This window comes from Salmo trutta, chromosome 14 (assembly GCF_901001165.1).
Source record: "Salmo trutta chromosome 14, fSalTru1.1, whole genome shotgun sequence".
Taxonomy (NCBI): domain Eukaryota; kingdom Metazoa; phylum Chordata; class Actinopteri; order Salmoniformes; family Salmonidae; genus Salmo; species Salmo trutta.
Genome location: NC_042970.1, coordinates 24,884,632 through 24,897,631, shown reverse-complemented (window position 1 = coordinate 24,897,631; position 13,000 = coordinate 24,884,632). Strand labels below are relative to the sequence as shown.

Here is a 13,000-nt window from a genome sequence, read left to right as displayed (position 1 = left end):
CAAATTAGGAATATTAACCTTGGTTCTGACTACACTTTTTTGCAGATCTGCAAGAGACAATTAAAGCCTTGTGTGTATGAGACCAGAGGGCTATGGGTGTGTCCCTGGTGTAGTGATTATAGTTGGGTGAATGTTTGATGTCAGATAAAGCTGCTAAATCTGACAGGACTAAGATTGTTATTAGGGTGAAGGCTTAAGGCACTCGACAAGCTAAGATAAAGACTGCTCTAGCCTTTGATTCACTGAGCTCTCACTCTCACTGATGTAGCAGGGCTGGGTAACTTTGACATACTGATACATTAACAGCTGTAGCTTACAGACAGAACTATATCTATATTGTAAAGAAAAATCGGAACTATATTGCATGATGATTTTGACGATGATACAATCCTCATCATCACGTTACTTTTAGTGTAACCGTGTGTTGTTACTGAGGGCGGTGGAGGAGGAAGGGAATGTGGGAGAGGAAAGGAGGAGGAAGGAAATGTGAGAGAGGAAAGGAGGCAGTTTAGGAGAGGAGTGAGGGAGAATTACTGGAGAGAAGGGGAAAGGAGGGAGTGTGTTGGGAGAGGAAAGGAGGAAGGAGGGAATGTGACTGGAGAGGAGAGGGAGGGAGAGAAGAGGCAGGGAGGGTGAGGCAGGCTGTGGCTTGCCCAGGGCCATGCAGCGGTACGGGGGGTCTTTATCAGAGACAGATATGACCGTGGGGTCCCCCGCCTCCCCAGTCTCCCCCTTCCCTCCCCCGCTGACGGGCCTGTCTCCTGCTGTTGTGAATGGCAGAGATGTATTTTCAGCTCTGTTGGCTCCACACGAGGAGGGGACAGGGAGGGAAGGAGGGAAGAAGGAGGATCTCAAGATGTATGGATTTGAATTAAGCATTATCATACACACATGCATACTAACAAACTCACAATCAAACTTCCAGCACACAAATAGCAACACACGCTACGTTCTAAACAATTAGACAATAGTTTGAAGAAAAGAAGAAGTGTCAGAGGAGTATTTGCTGTGAGAACATTGTGAAACAATCCTTTGTTTTCGATGGCTCTGTGTGTTCCCTGTGGCTCAAAGGAAAGCATTTTAATTGCAACATTAGCATCGCTGCGACAGAGTTCATTCTGCTGGTATTTTAAGCACACAGGCCTGTGCGACAGGAAAGCTGTCTGCTCAAGTAATCATCCATTAGGTTCCTATGTTACTTAGTCTTAATATTTAATTATACAGCAAGGGCAGGGACACAATCTAAGCACAAAGAGACGAATCGGGACACATATAAGGAGATGCCAAGTGCTGAGAGCCACAGTTCTGAGTATCTGTGCGTGCGTGTGTGCGTGTGTGTGTGTGCATGTTTGCGTGTGTCTGTGCATGTGTGTGTGTGTGTAGCTCTCTTGCGCAAGAGGCAGATGTTGCGAGTGGATTTAAGCTGGGGTCAGTCAGCACATATATGTAGATGAAATGATCTCGTCGTCTGGCTTTCATCTTTAATAGAACCAGGAAAATCCTTTCTTCCTTCATTTCCTATTTGAAAAAGCACTAGATGAGTGCAGGAGACTGTGTAAGGTACATTCAGTACAGTGGTTGCCCATTTACGCATGCAAAGGCTACATTGTAAAAATGCAGTGAGCCACAGTCTTTTTTCTGTCTAAAGACATGGTGATTTGAACTGTGAAAAGGTACTGGGGCATAATATGGAGACTTAGGAGTGATTCAAGTTTATCTACTAATTTATACGACCTAGCTGTATGATACAGCAGTGACTCAAGGCTGGATACAGCATAGGAAGGAGGAATAGAGAGGGTGCTGATTCGGTGACATACTGTACTGCCCTAACCCTGTACATGTATGTCATTGTATTCTTTTGCATGCAATGTATGTATATGTACATGGCCCAGTGTTAGCCCAGTGTCAGCATCATTTTTTACCCAGTGAACCGTTCCCTCTCAGTGGTCTCCTGTGACAGTACTGAAATGAACACCCCGCTCCTCAATGACACAAATTACAAGTCCATTAATTCAGCATCTCACGGTGGCTTTGAAGTCTCCACTGACTCGGCACTCTCCAGCCCTGATTGGCAATTAATTTATAATGGCTGAAATAGCTTACAGTACAGTAGACTACAGTAGTGTATGTGAGCCTAGCTAGTGGTACAGCTGTGGTGGTAACAGTATAGCCTCTTCCCTGCCACTGTGCCTGCCTCTGTCCTCTATTCTGCAGCATTGGCTTTAATCCCCAGCTCTCCCATTCACTTCCAATCTGATGTGGCTCCGCGATGCATTGCTAGCACGCTAAGCCTCTTTTTCATCCCTGCTCAATAGGATTCCAAGTTTAGTTATGTATTAAAAATGTGGGGCAGGAGGATTCATATAGCCATTCTGTTTTGTTTCTTCACCCCATCTTTTAGGTTATTTATACTGTTATCTCTATTTGGGAGGGAACGCCTCATTCTTATGGCACAAGAGGTTTGCCCCAGCTACATTTATCTTTACCCTGGGTGTGTGTTGGGCTGCCATTGTTGTCTTTGACTGATAAACGTTGCCATCACAACAGGATTTTGGAGGGAATTGGGTTGGTTTTACCATCTTTTGGATTCACCAGATATTTGTGTAAAGCTTGAGTGGTCCATTCCAAAATACACTTTGAGTTCTGATGGAGCCTGGGACACTGGGGACAGATCCAGTGGTTACACACGTGAGCTCTGACTCAGGGCTGGTTGAATAATTCTTAGAGGAGATCAATGGTATTGATTAGTTGGCAAAATGGTTGACTACTTGCATCAGCACTAGAGGGCCGTACTGTACTCAATGATTCAGTGACAAAGGGAACACATCTTCCCCATGACACTGTTTACATCAGTAAATACATTTTCTCATTCTCCAGCATTGCAGTATGGACACTCAGTGTGCTACATGTGTAGAGTGTATTTGGCGGTGACTGAATGGTTGATACTGATTCCTTGTCTCCCCCAGAGAAAGAAACCTTCCTGGAGCCCTTTGTTCTGAGAGATCTGTTGCCGTCATCGTTGGGGAGTTACTATCGCTACACAGGCTCTCTCACCACCCCCCCCTGCAGCAAGGTGGTAGAGTGGATCGTCTTCAACAGACCTGTGTTCCTCTCCTACAAACAGGTGAGTCACTGTCTCTCTCAAATGCGCCACGCACACACACACACACACACACACACACACACACACACACACACACACACACACAAACACTGATGTCTTTCTTGACTAATGGTCTCCTCCTTCCAGGAACTGTAATTTGCTCACATACCTAATGTGTGATGTCTGTATTTGTGATTGGGTTGGTACAGACATTGTCAGTAATGTGATGGTGCAGTGTCTGTCCTCACATGACCCTTCTCTCCACTCCTCTCCCCATCTCTCCTCCCCAACAGTCCAGGGAACATTTGGCAGACTTACATTCTAATGAGGCCAAATGAGTTTGCTTAAGAGTGCGACTGGAGGACGCCAAACGTGGAAGAAGTATTGGCTTTATATAAGGGGACAGAGAGGGAGAGGGAGAGGTGGAGAGGGACGGAGAGAGATAGAGCTGTGGTGTTGAGGGGTGGCCGAGCGTTGCCCCCTGTCACCGTGCTCTGTGGGTCTGCATTAAACATGTTTATCTGCCAGAGCTTAGTCAAGGCCCAGACAGCTCTGGAGCTGTGGAAGAGAGGAGCTGCCTGGCTCTGGGCCCACAGAAAGATAGGTCACTCCTAGATACAGCTTTATACCACTTGAATACCACTAGCTTACCGTTAGCCTGCTTCATATTCCCCTTACATACTGTCTGGCTAGATAACATACTGGCTGCTACATAGAGCTCAGCTGAAGATTAACCACCCATAGGCAAGAGCATAGTCCTAGTGCTGAATGCAAAATGGCACACTGGTACATAGGTCTTTGTACCCCCAAATGCTAGCAGAAAGGTGGGCAGTCATAGCAGCTGCATGCACAGTACGACTAGCAATAAGACTATCACATACACATAAAACTCTAAAAAGCCATCTGCAGTTGAAACAATAACAAACTGTTATCCCCACCACTGTTTTGGTAAAAATTTGAGGGATGGAGCTAGAGAAATCTAACCAGTCTCAAATTCATGGACAGATCTTTGGATGCAAGGACTGACCATACATGATATGAAACATTATAGTTCTAACAATGTTTTGAGGCTATAGAGTGTTAGTAAACAAAGTAAATGTAAACAAGCTTTATATTTTGGGTTCTGATGGGGTACGACTGTTGAACTAAACTCATGAGGCATTTATAAGTTATATTCTTCAAGAATCAATGGGCACATATCATTAATTAAAGTCCAAAGATAGGTGGACAACTGCAGATTGCCCCTTTACAATAGGGTGTTTATGGGAGCTCACGGTGAATGTTGCTTCCTCAGAAGACAGCAGGTGTCCCATAGCAGGGTAATAGACGGGATTTGTCTGTTGTCATCCTCTGAATTATAAGAGAGCGGAGAGGCAGAGTAGAGAAGATGAAAAGCAGCATGGAGGAACTCTCAGCCTGACCTTTTGGATGATTTGATTTGGCCTGAGATCCAGTCAACAATGAATAATACTCTGGGATGTATATGGAATATACAATAGTGTTATTTCACTGCGACTCTACAGACCTTCCTGGTATAAAAAGTATTTTTTGGACTTTCCTGAGAGGCAGGGAGCTAGCTAGCTACCCTGTGCCCAAGAAAGCGAAGGTAACCTGTCTAAATGATTACTGCCCCGTAGCACTCACATCTGTAGTCATGGCTCACATCAACACCGTCATGCCGGAAACCCTAGACCCACTCTAATTTGCATACCGCCCCAACAGATCCACAGATGACGCAATCTCAATCGTACTCCACACTGCCCTTTCCCACCTGGACAAAAGGAACACCTATGCGATAATGCTGTTCATTGACTACAGCTCAGTGTTCACACCATGGTGCCCCCGAAGCTCATCACTAAGCTAAGGACCCTGGGACTAAACACCTCCCTCTACAACTGGTTCCTGGACGTCCTGACGGACTGCCCCCAGGTGGTAAGGGTAGGTAACAACACATCCGCCACGCTGATCCTCAATACTGGGGCTCCTCAGGGGTGTTTAGTCCCCTCCTGTACTCCGTGTTCACCCACGACTGTGTGGCCAGGCACGACTCCAAAACCATCATTAAGTTTGCTGACGACAGACAACGATGAGACAGCCTATAGGGAGGAGGTCAGAGACCTAGCAGTGTGTTGCCAAGACAACAACCTCTCCCTCAATGTGAGCTAGACAAAGGAGCTGATTGTGAACTATATGAAAAGGAGGGCCGAACAGGCCCCCATTAACATCGATGGGGCTGAAGTGGAGCAGGTCGAGAGTTTCAAGTTCCTTGGTGTCTACATTACCAATGACCTATCATGGTTCAAACACACCAAGACAGTTGTGAAGAGGGCACGACAACACCTTTTCCCCTCAGGAGACTGAAAAGATTTGGCATGTGTCCTCAGATCCTCAAAAATGTCTACAGCTGCACCATCGAGAACATCCTGACCGGTTGCATCACCGCCTGGTATGGCAACAGTGGGTAGTGCATACGGCCCAGTACATCACTGGGGCCAAGCTTCCTGACATCCAGGACCTATATACTAGGTGGTGGGCCCCAAAAATTGTCAAAGACTCCAGTCACCCAAGTCATGTTCTCTCTTCTACCACACGGCAAGTGGTACCGGAGCGCCAAGTCTAGGACCAAAAGGCTCGTTAACAGCTTCTACCCCCAAGCCATAAGACTGCTGAACAATTAATCAAGTGGCCACCCAGACTATTTACATTGACACCCCCCCCCACCCACCCCTTTGTTTCTTCACTGCTGCTACTCACTGTCTATTATCTATGCATAGTGTTAGGTTCTAACTAAACAGAGTAAAAGACTCACAGATACTTAGTAAAGCTTAAACCGAGTTTATTCACCCACTGGGTGATACAGCTGCATAAGACAAAAAACATATTCACACAAGCACTGGTATTTAACCCTTTCTCCTATGCTGAGCCCCTCCTTACACATCTGAACAGCAAATACACCTCTGTTTGCTATCCAGATTAGTGATATATGTTCTTCCGCACTTAATCTAACTTGACCTCGGCCCAAACTCCTCACTCCTCCCCAACTCACGGCTGTCATGGTGACTGGTACCACACTGTGTCTCTTCTTCTCCCATAGGATCCCTGATGGCTAACAATAACATATCCTGACAGAATGTAAACACTCTCCATTCCCCTCTCTCCCTCAGTGACATGAATAAGAATATTTAATATTTTCCCGTTTATAAGTCAGAACCCATCAATAGTCACTTTACAAATTGCCTCGACTGACCTGTACCCCCGCACATTGACTCGGTACTGGTACCCCCTGTATATAGCCTCGTTATTGTAATGTCCATTTCTTGTGTTACTTTTAGAATGTTATTATTTTTTTACTTTAGCTTATTTTGTAAATATTTTCTTAGCTCTATTTATTGAACTGCATTGTTGGTTAAGGGCTTGTAAGTAAGCATTTCACGCTAAGGTCTACTACACCTGTTGTATTCGGCGCATGTGACAAATAACATTTTATTTGATTGACTTTATTTCATCGACACAAAACCAGGGGGATGTTTGAGTCATGCAATGAGCAGGACGGGGACTTAAAGGGGAAGTGACTTCAGCAGATGCTCTATCCATCAAGGCAGCACATCCTTCCCTTCAGTGGGATCTCTTAACGTTATTGTTCCTATCTTCTATCCTCCAGATGTTTACCCCTGACCATTAGTCAGTCTTTTTTAACATTTTTAACTTGGCTTTGAAGTCTATACCACTTTTTCTGTCCTGTGGTTTAAAAAAAATACATAATTGGCCAAGATGAAAGAACGTGGAAAGAAGAGACAGTGCACTCCCTCTCTCCTGTCTGTCTATGTCTTTATCTCTCTCTCTCTCCCTACCTCCCTCTCTCTATCCCTCCTTCAGTCTTTGTCTTTTGTTCTTGATCAGTGGTGGAAGTAGGTCATTGGGAGTGACAGACGTAGCTTAGGGGTGGCTTTTACAGCAGATCGATGCTCAGCTATTCCACAGCGACAGCGCTGCCTAAAATGCTTCCATTTGTAGCATCTGGATCTTTGTGTGTGTGTGTGTGTGTGTGTGTGTGTGTGTGTGTGTGTGTGTGTGTGTGTTTATGTGTGGGGACATCCCACACCAGGCCAGGCCACTTAACCCCTGCTCTCCCCATCACAGAGGCCTTTCTCACCACTCACAGAAGTGTGTGTGATGGCATTCTTGCGTGAGTGTGTGCGATGTCACCCCTGGAAGGATTAGTCTCCAATCGCGCTGTGCTTTCCACACAAAGAAATCCTTTGGCAGATCTGGAAGTGATTCAAATCCCAATAACCTGTTTTTTAAGGGGGTGTTGCCATATTAGGGATTAGCAGATTGTAGTCTGATTAAGAGATTTGGTGGAGAGCAGCGTATTGCTTTGACACGACCTGGCGTGAGCTGGTCTATGCCAGGGCTGGAGGCTACCATATTCAACAGATCAGCCATGATGGCTAATGCAGCCTGTAGATTAAAGGACAAGGCCGACTTTAGATTACAGGTGTCCTGCCAAAGAATAGAAGGTACGATATGTTCCATTCTGCTGGAACACACCATTTCTATAGTGTCAGATGAAAGAGATTTGTGGTGCACACACACACACACACACACCACACCACACCACACCACACCACACCACACCACACACACACAGACTCTTACCCTCCACAGCCACTGTGAGGGCAGTCATTGAGTTGAGGATTCCCCAGGCCTCTAGTCTCAGTCTGCTTAGTAAACAGACAGAGAGCAGAGCAGACAGGGAAGTGTTCCAACCATAGAGTTAGGAATTACAATTCTTTAATTGATAGGATCTCTATGATTCCAACCCTCAATCTGTAACCATATCGACCGCTTGTTTATCCCACAACCTCTCACACACTCACTAAGGAAATGACCTTTCCTCCGTGCATCTAGCCATCTATGTATATATCTTTCTTCTTTCTTTCTCTCTCTTTCTCCACCCGTTTTCACTCTAAATCAACAGTTTTTTTTAACGTGCAGTCTCAGCTCACATTGTTTCTTTAGCCGTTAGCATGCCAACATGATGTTGAAGGACAGATACTCCCAGACATTACTTTCATCATCTGAAACGACAGCTATTAAACCGTTCAACAGATTATTCTGATTATTCCCTGGGTTCTAGCACCTGGTCAGAAAGAGTGGTTATTCTGGGTTGAAGAGAGGAGGGGGACAGCTGGTCATGTTTTTATGTTAGCCTCACGAACACTATTCCCCTGATTAGGCTGGGCTAGCTTGGCCCTGCATGCCTCTCAGCCCCACAGCCCCACAGCCTTACACCTAGGAACAAGATCACATCATTATACATGTATGGGCAAAGGATAAAAGGAGCTGCTAGCAAGATGCCATAATTAAATTAACAGTTCAAATGATGTCAGAGGTTTTAATATCCTCAAAATGTAGTATGGTCATTTCTCTCCTCCCTAATGTGTGTGTTTTCCTTCGTCCTCCCTCTCACTCTCTCTACCTCTCTCTCTTTCTCTCTCTCTCTCTCTCTCTCTCTCTCTCTCTCTCTCTCTCTCTCTCTCTTTTAGCTGGAGGCGTTCTACTCCATCTTCACCACAGAGCAGCAGGACCATGTGAAGTCTGTGGAGTACCTGAGGAGTAACTTCCGGCCAATCCAGAGCCTCGATAATCGTGACGTCTTCAAGTCCGCAGTCAGAGACGCCTGGCTACCTGACCTGACGGACAGCCTGGGAAACCCGTATGGAACCGAGGCATCCAAAGGTAGGGCGGGACCTCACACACCATTGGATACTGCGCATCCTTGTTACAGTCCAATCCAAGTTAATTTTATTCTAAGTAACACTGAGGAGAGAAACATAATTGTTTTTGTTTTCATAGTCAAATTCAATTCACAGATTGGAGCACTGCACATTGTTGCTCTCCAGTGAACTCTTGGTCATGCCAAAATGTGGATGCCTCAGAATCCCTAAGGTACAATCCAACATATCCTGACTCTGCCATTTTGGAATATTCTCTGGTGGTTTAGGACAAATGAGGAGTGTTACTCCCCTACCATACAGTACTGGGAGGCCCACCAGTGGCCAGTCTTTTACTGGCTCGTTACTGGTTCTAGTACATCATGTCTTATAACATGGCAGGGAGTGTAGGTGGCTACTTGCCTGAAGTCTCCTGCGACCCTCTCACACAGTCAGCTAGCATCTGTCTGAGCTGCATGACCACACCAACCAGGCTGCTTTTCTGTCCCCAACCTCAGAATTTAATGTCAATATAGAAAATGAAGACGCGCACACACACACACATTGTACATGGACCCACACACATCACTGTAATGCACACAGGCAATATGAGTTGTCCTAGAAAGCTGCAGTTGTGCACATTTGCTGGGGGTGTATCTGTCAGACTGAGGGGAGAAATGAACAGAACAGGAGAGGAGAGAGGAGAGGAGGGAAAAGAGAGAAGACAAACAGCGTAACGATGGGCCATATGCCACCTATTCACTCCACTACACAGCCTGCTGCATTACACACAATGACTTTCTGTGTGTGGGTGCGTGCGTGTGTGTCTGTGTCTGTGTGTGTGTATGTGTGTGTGTGCGTGCCTGTGTGCACTTCAATGTGTCGAACACTGTCCCCTCTACCCTTGAAACACAAAGCAGAAAGGTATGCAATGCAGTGAAGGACTGGCTACTTGTAAGCCTCTGGTCAAAGAGATATTCTATCCTGTCACCTGGACACAGCCTGCTGGCCTGTAGGAAGGCTGCTAATGAAACAAAGGGAAATCTGGAAGCAGTACTAGCTCCTGGAGAGCCCAATCTCTCACTAATAATCACAATTAGAATTCATTTAAGTGCTCTGAAATAACTATTGTTTAGGAGATGTTCTTTATCATCCATCAAACTAGTTATTTTTTTAATTTATGGGCGTGGAGAATTGATTGGCGGCACAGTGATGGAATGGAGGGAGGGGTGGATGATAATTGTGAGGGAGAGTGTGTGATGGCTGTCATTCCTTCCAAGAATAGAGGCAAGGAATTGAAACCTAAAGAATTAAATGAGCACCCGTGTCTTTAGCTGGGGTGAGTTAACCCAGAACTGATCAGTCCCAAAAACACAAGGGTTTGGAGTGGGCTTAGAAGGGGATGGAGGGTCTAGGGTTGGATCCATTTCCCTAGTTAGGATTTGAAGAGACGACAAGGAAGGGGATGCCAAGCCCTGGTGTAACACATACGCAGGTGTGTTCATCATCACTACACACTGAGTAGGGTTTCTGACCATGGGGTTAAGTCAGGTATTATGTCCCACAGGGCACAGACTGTCCACTGTAGACTACTGTATGGTTATAACCTCCTGAAACTCTATGAGGTTCCAGTAAGTCACCAGGTAGCTGGCTCTCTCACTCCTTTCTATTGGCCATTCATCTACCAGCATGGTCCACAGATCACCTTCCTCCTTTAAACTGCCTCTCACATCTCTTAAGAGACCTCCCCTCTTTTTTTGGTGGCCAGAACGAAAGAATGATATCCTTTGCCATCGCTACCTGTCCCCTGTGTGTGTGTGTGTGTGTGTGTGTGTGTGTGTGTGTGTGTGTGTGTGTGTGTGTGTGTGTGTGTGTGTGTGTGTGTACTCTTTTGTGCTAATGCTCCCATCTATCATAGAGTCCTGAGGGGCTTTGGGGCCTGAGAGGGGTGATGGATATATCCTCTTATGCCTTTCATCACAGAGACACCCCTTACCTACTACCTCACATTCACTTTTCTTTCTTTCTTTCTCTCTCGCTCTCACACACTCTCTCACTCTCACACTCACACATACACGTGGATGTGCGCAGAGAGAGTGACAATGCAGGCTGACCCACCACAGCTGGGTGTTATCTAGAGGACACCATGTGTGTATGGAGGTCAAACAGGTTCCATTGGCCCAGCCAGCCAGGCAGCAGTACAGGGGGAGAAGGGAGTGACTAATCACTTTAGTAATGCCAAACTACATGGGACTATTCATCGGGATATTCATTGATAACCGCATTGTTGCTATTTACGACTAATGAATTTAGTCACACATAATAAGCTATTGTTATGCGTACTTTATCATTCCACAAATATAGTGTACTCACACATATCAATGCTGTTTGTTTAGATCATGTGTTATATTCATCCTCGGGGTATTTGTAATATTGATGCTGATGATTAAAATGTAGGCAGCATTTGGTTCCTCAGTCCCATCTGTCTTTACTAGGTGAGGATGACATCTGTTAAGGTGAGGGGATTATGGGAGAAATAGAGCAGATCTCCGTAAAATTTCCCTTTGAATAAAATTAATGAATTATTGAAGTGATGTCTTCAGCTTGCTGACATGTCCAGTGATGAACCCCTCTGCTGTGGAGACTACAGAGCCATGGAGCTGCCTGTGACGCCATGTTAACGCCATGCAGAGCTGAGGACTGGGGGACTCTGCTCATACTGGTCAACCAGAGACATCTAGTGGCCACATGAGGAAACAACACCACTGCTGAGCAAATCCACTACATGTTGTATGGAGGCATAGGGAATAGGGAGATATGAAACCAAGATGGAAGGCCTGGAGGATGGTATATATGAGCACCTGTGTTGTGTTAGCCCTCAGACCGATGCTACCGTCTGGTGGAACGACTCCATGACTCCATGACACAACTGCCTCAAAGCACTGTTAACACACAAATCTCTTGCTCCTCAGCACGTCTCTCTCCTCATCACCCTCAGCTAAGTGTCTACATGTACCGTATGTGTGTGTGGAGAGTATACAGTACATACATCTGGGTGTCCATTGTGTGTGTGTGTGTGTGTGTGTGTGTGTGTGTGTGTGTGTGGTGGGTTCTCCTTTCCTCTTTTGTCTTAGATTACAGATCGTTGTGGGACCACAGTGTCCTTTTTCTTTTCCCCCATCTCATTTCTCTCCCCTACTCCATCCCTCACCTCTCTCTCCCTCCCTTTCTCTCTCAGTGTGCAGCAGTGCTCCCATCAACATGAAGGTGCAGCATCTGAACCACACGGCCCTGGTGGTACGATGGACCCGGCCAGAGTTCACCTACCACCCGCCAATCATCTCCTTCCTCATCTCCTACAGCTGGACTAAACACGACGAGTCCTACGAGGAAACGCACGTCACCGACAGCCAACACAAACTGGTCAGTTACTCGACACCACACCCGCACACAGGCACATACACAAGCACACAACTTTACCACACACAGTGACAGTACAGAAACTGAGGAGATCGACTGACAAATTATGGTAAATTGGCTGCATATTAGACGGCATGTGGAGACTTACTGTAGTGACACTGTTGGTAGTTTGACCTTGAAAATAGCACTGTGAAACATCAACGTAAGGTGCAGAGCCACCCCCCGAGCAGCAGCACTGGCATTTTAAACACCCACAGCTCTTTTAATATCCTGCCATTGTGTTCCAATGGGGGCTGGGATTTAATGAGGAGGAGCAGGAGGGAGGGATTCCTGCCTGCTGATAGATGGAGGGAGGGAGAACAAGGGACAGCGGAAGAGAGAACAGAGGAGAGACTTGGCGGTTCTTTTCTTTGAGGGCTGCCCGTTATTAACGGAATATCATCTCATGTACCGCAGCCGCTCTCGTCTCAGCCATTCTTCCTCCTCTCATCACTCCTTCCTGTTCTCTCACTCTTTTTATTATTTCTCTCAAGCTCCATCTATTTCCGTTTCATTCTCTCTCTCTCCCTTTCTCTCTGTCGCTTTCTTTCTCTTTCTCCATCATTCCCCTCCCACTCATTCTCTCTCTTGTTCTCTCCCTCTCCCCCTCCATCTCTCCTCCTTTTCTTTCAGATTGTCATTTCCATTTTAATTCTCTGTCTTCTCCCTGGGCACCTCCACTATGCGGGTCACATTAGGGAGCGCATGGCACATCCAGGCT

At 46.1% G+C, this 13,000-nt stretch overlaps 1 protein-coding gene across 2 annotated transcripts in view; it reads left to right on the top strand.

Annotated features, from left to right (window-relative positions):
• Nucleotides 1–13,000, top strand: part of LOC115207672 (receptor-type tyrosine-protein phosphatase gamma) — a 344,554-nt gene that overhangs the window by 284,210 nt on the left and 47,344 nt on the right. For both annotated transcript variants that reach the window (XM_029774999.1, XM_029775000.1), the window contains exons 7-9: nucleotides 2,967–3,124; nucleotides 8,653–8,845; nucleotides 12,059–12,243. In XM_029774999.1, the coding sequence (XP_029630859.1) occupies nucleotides 2,967–3,124; nucleotides 8,653–8,845; nucleotides 12,059–12,243 (536 nt within the window). The remainder of the gene's footprint in view (nucleotides 1–2,966; nucleotides 3,125–8,652; nucleotides 8,846–12,058; nucleotides 12,244–13,000) is intronic.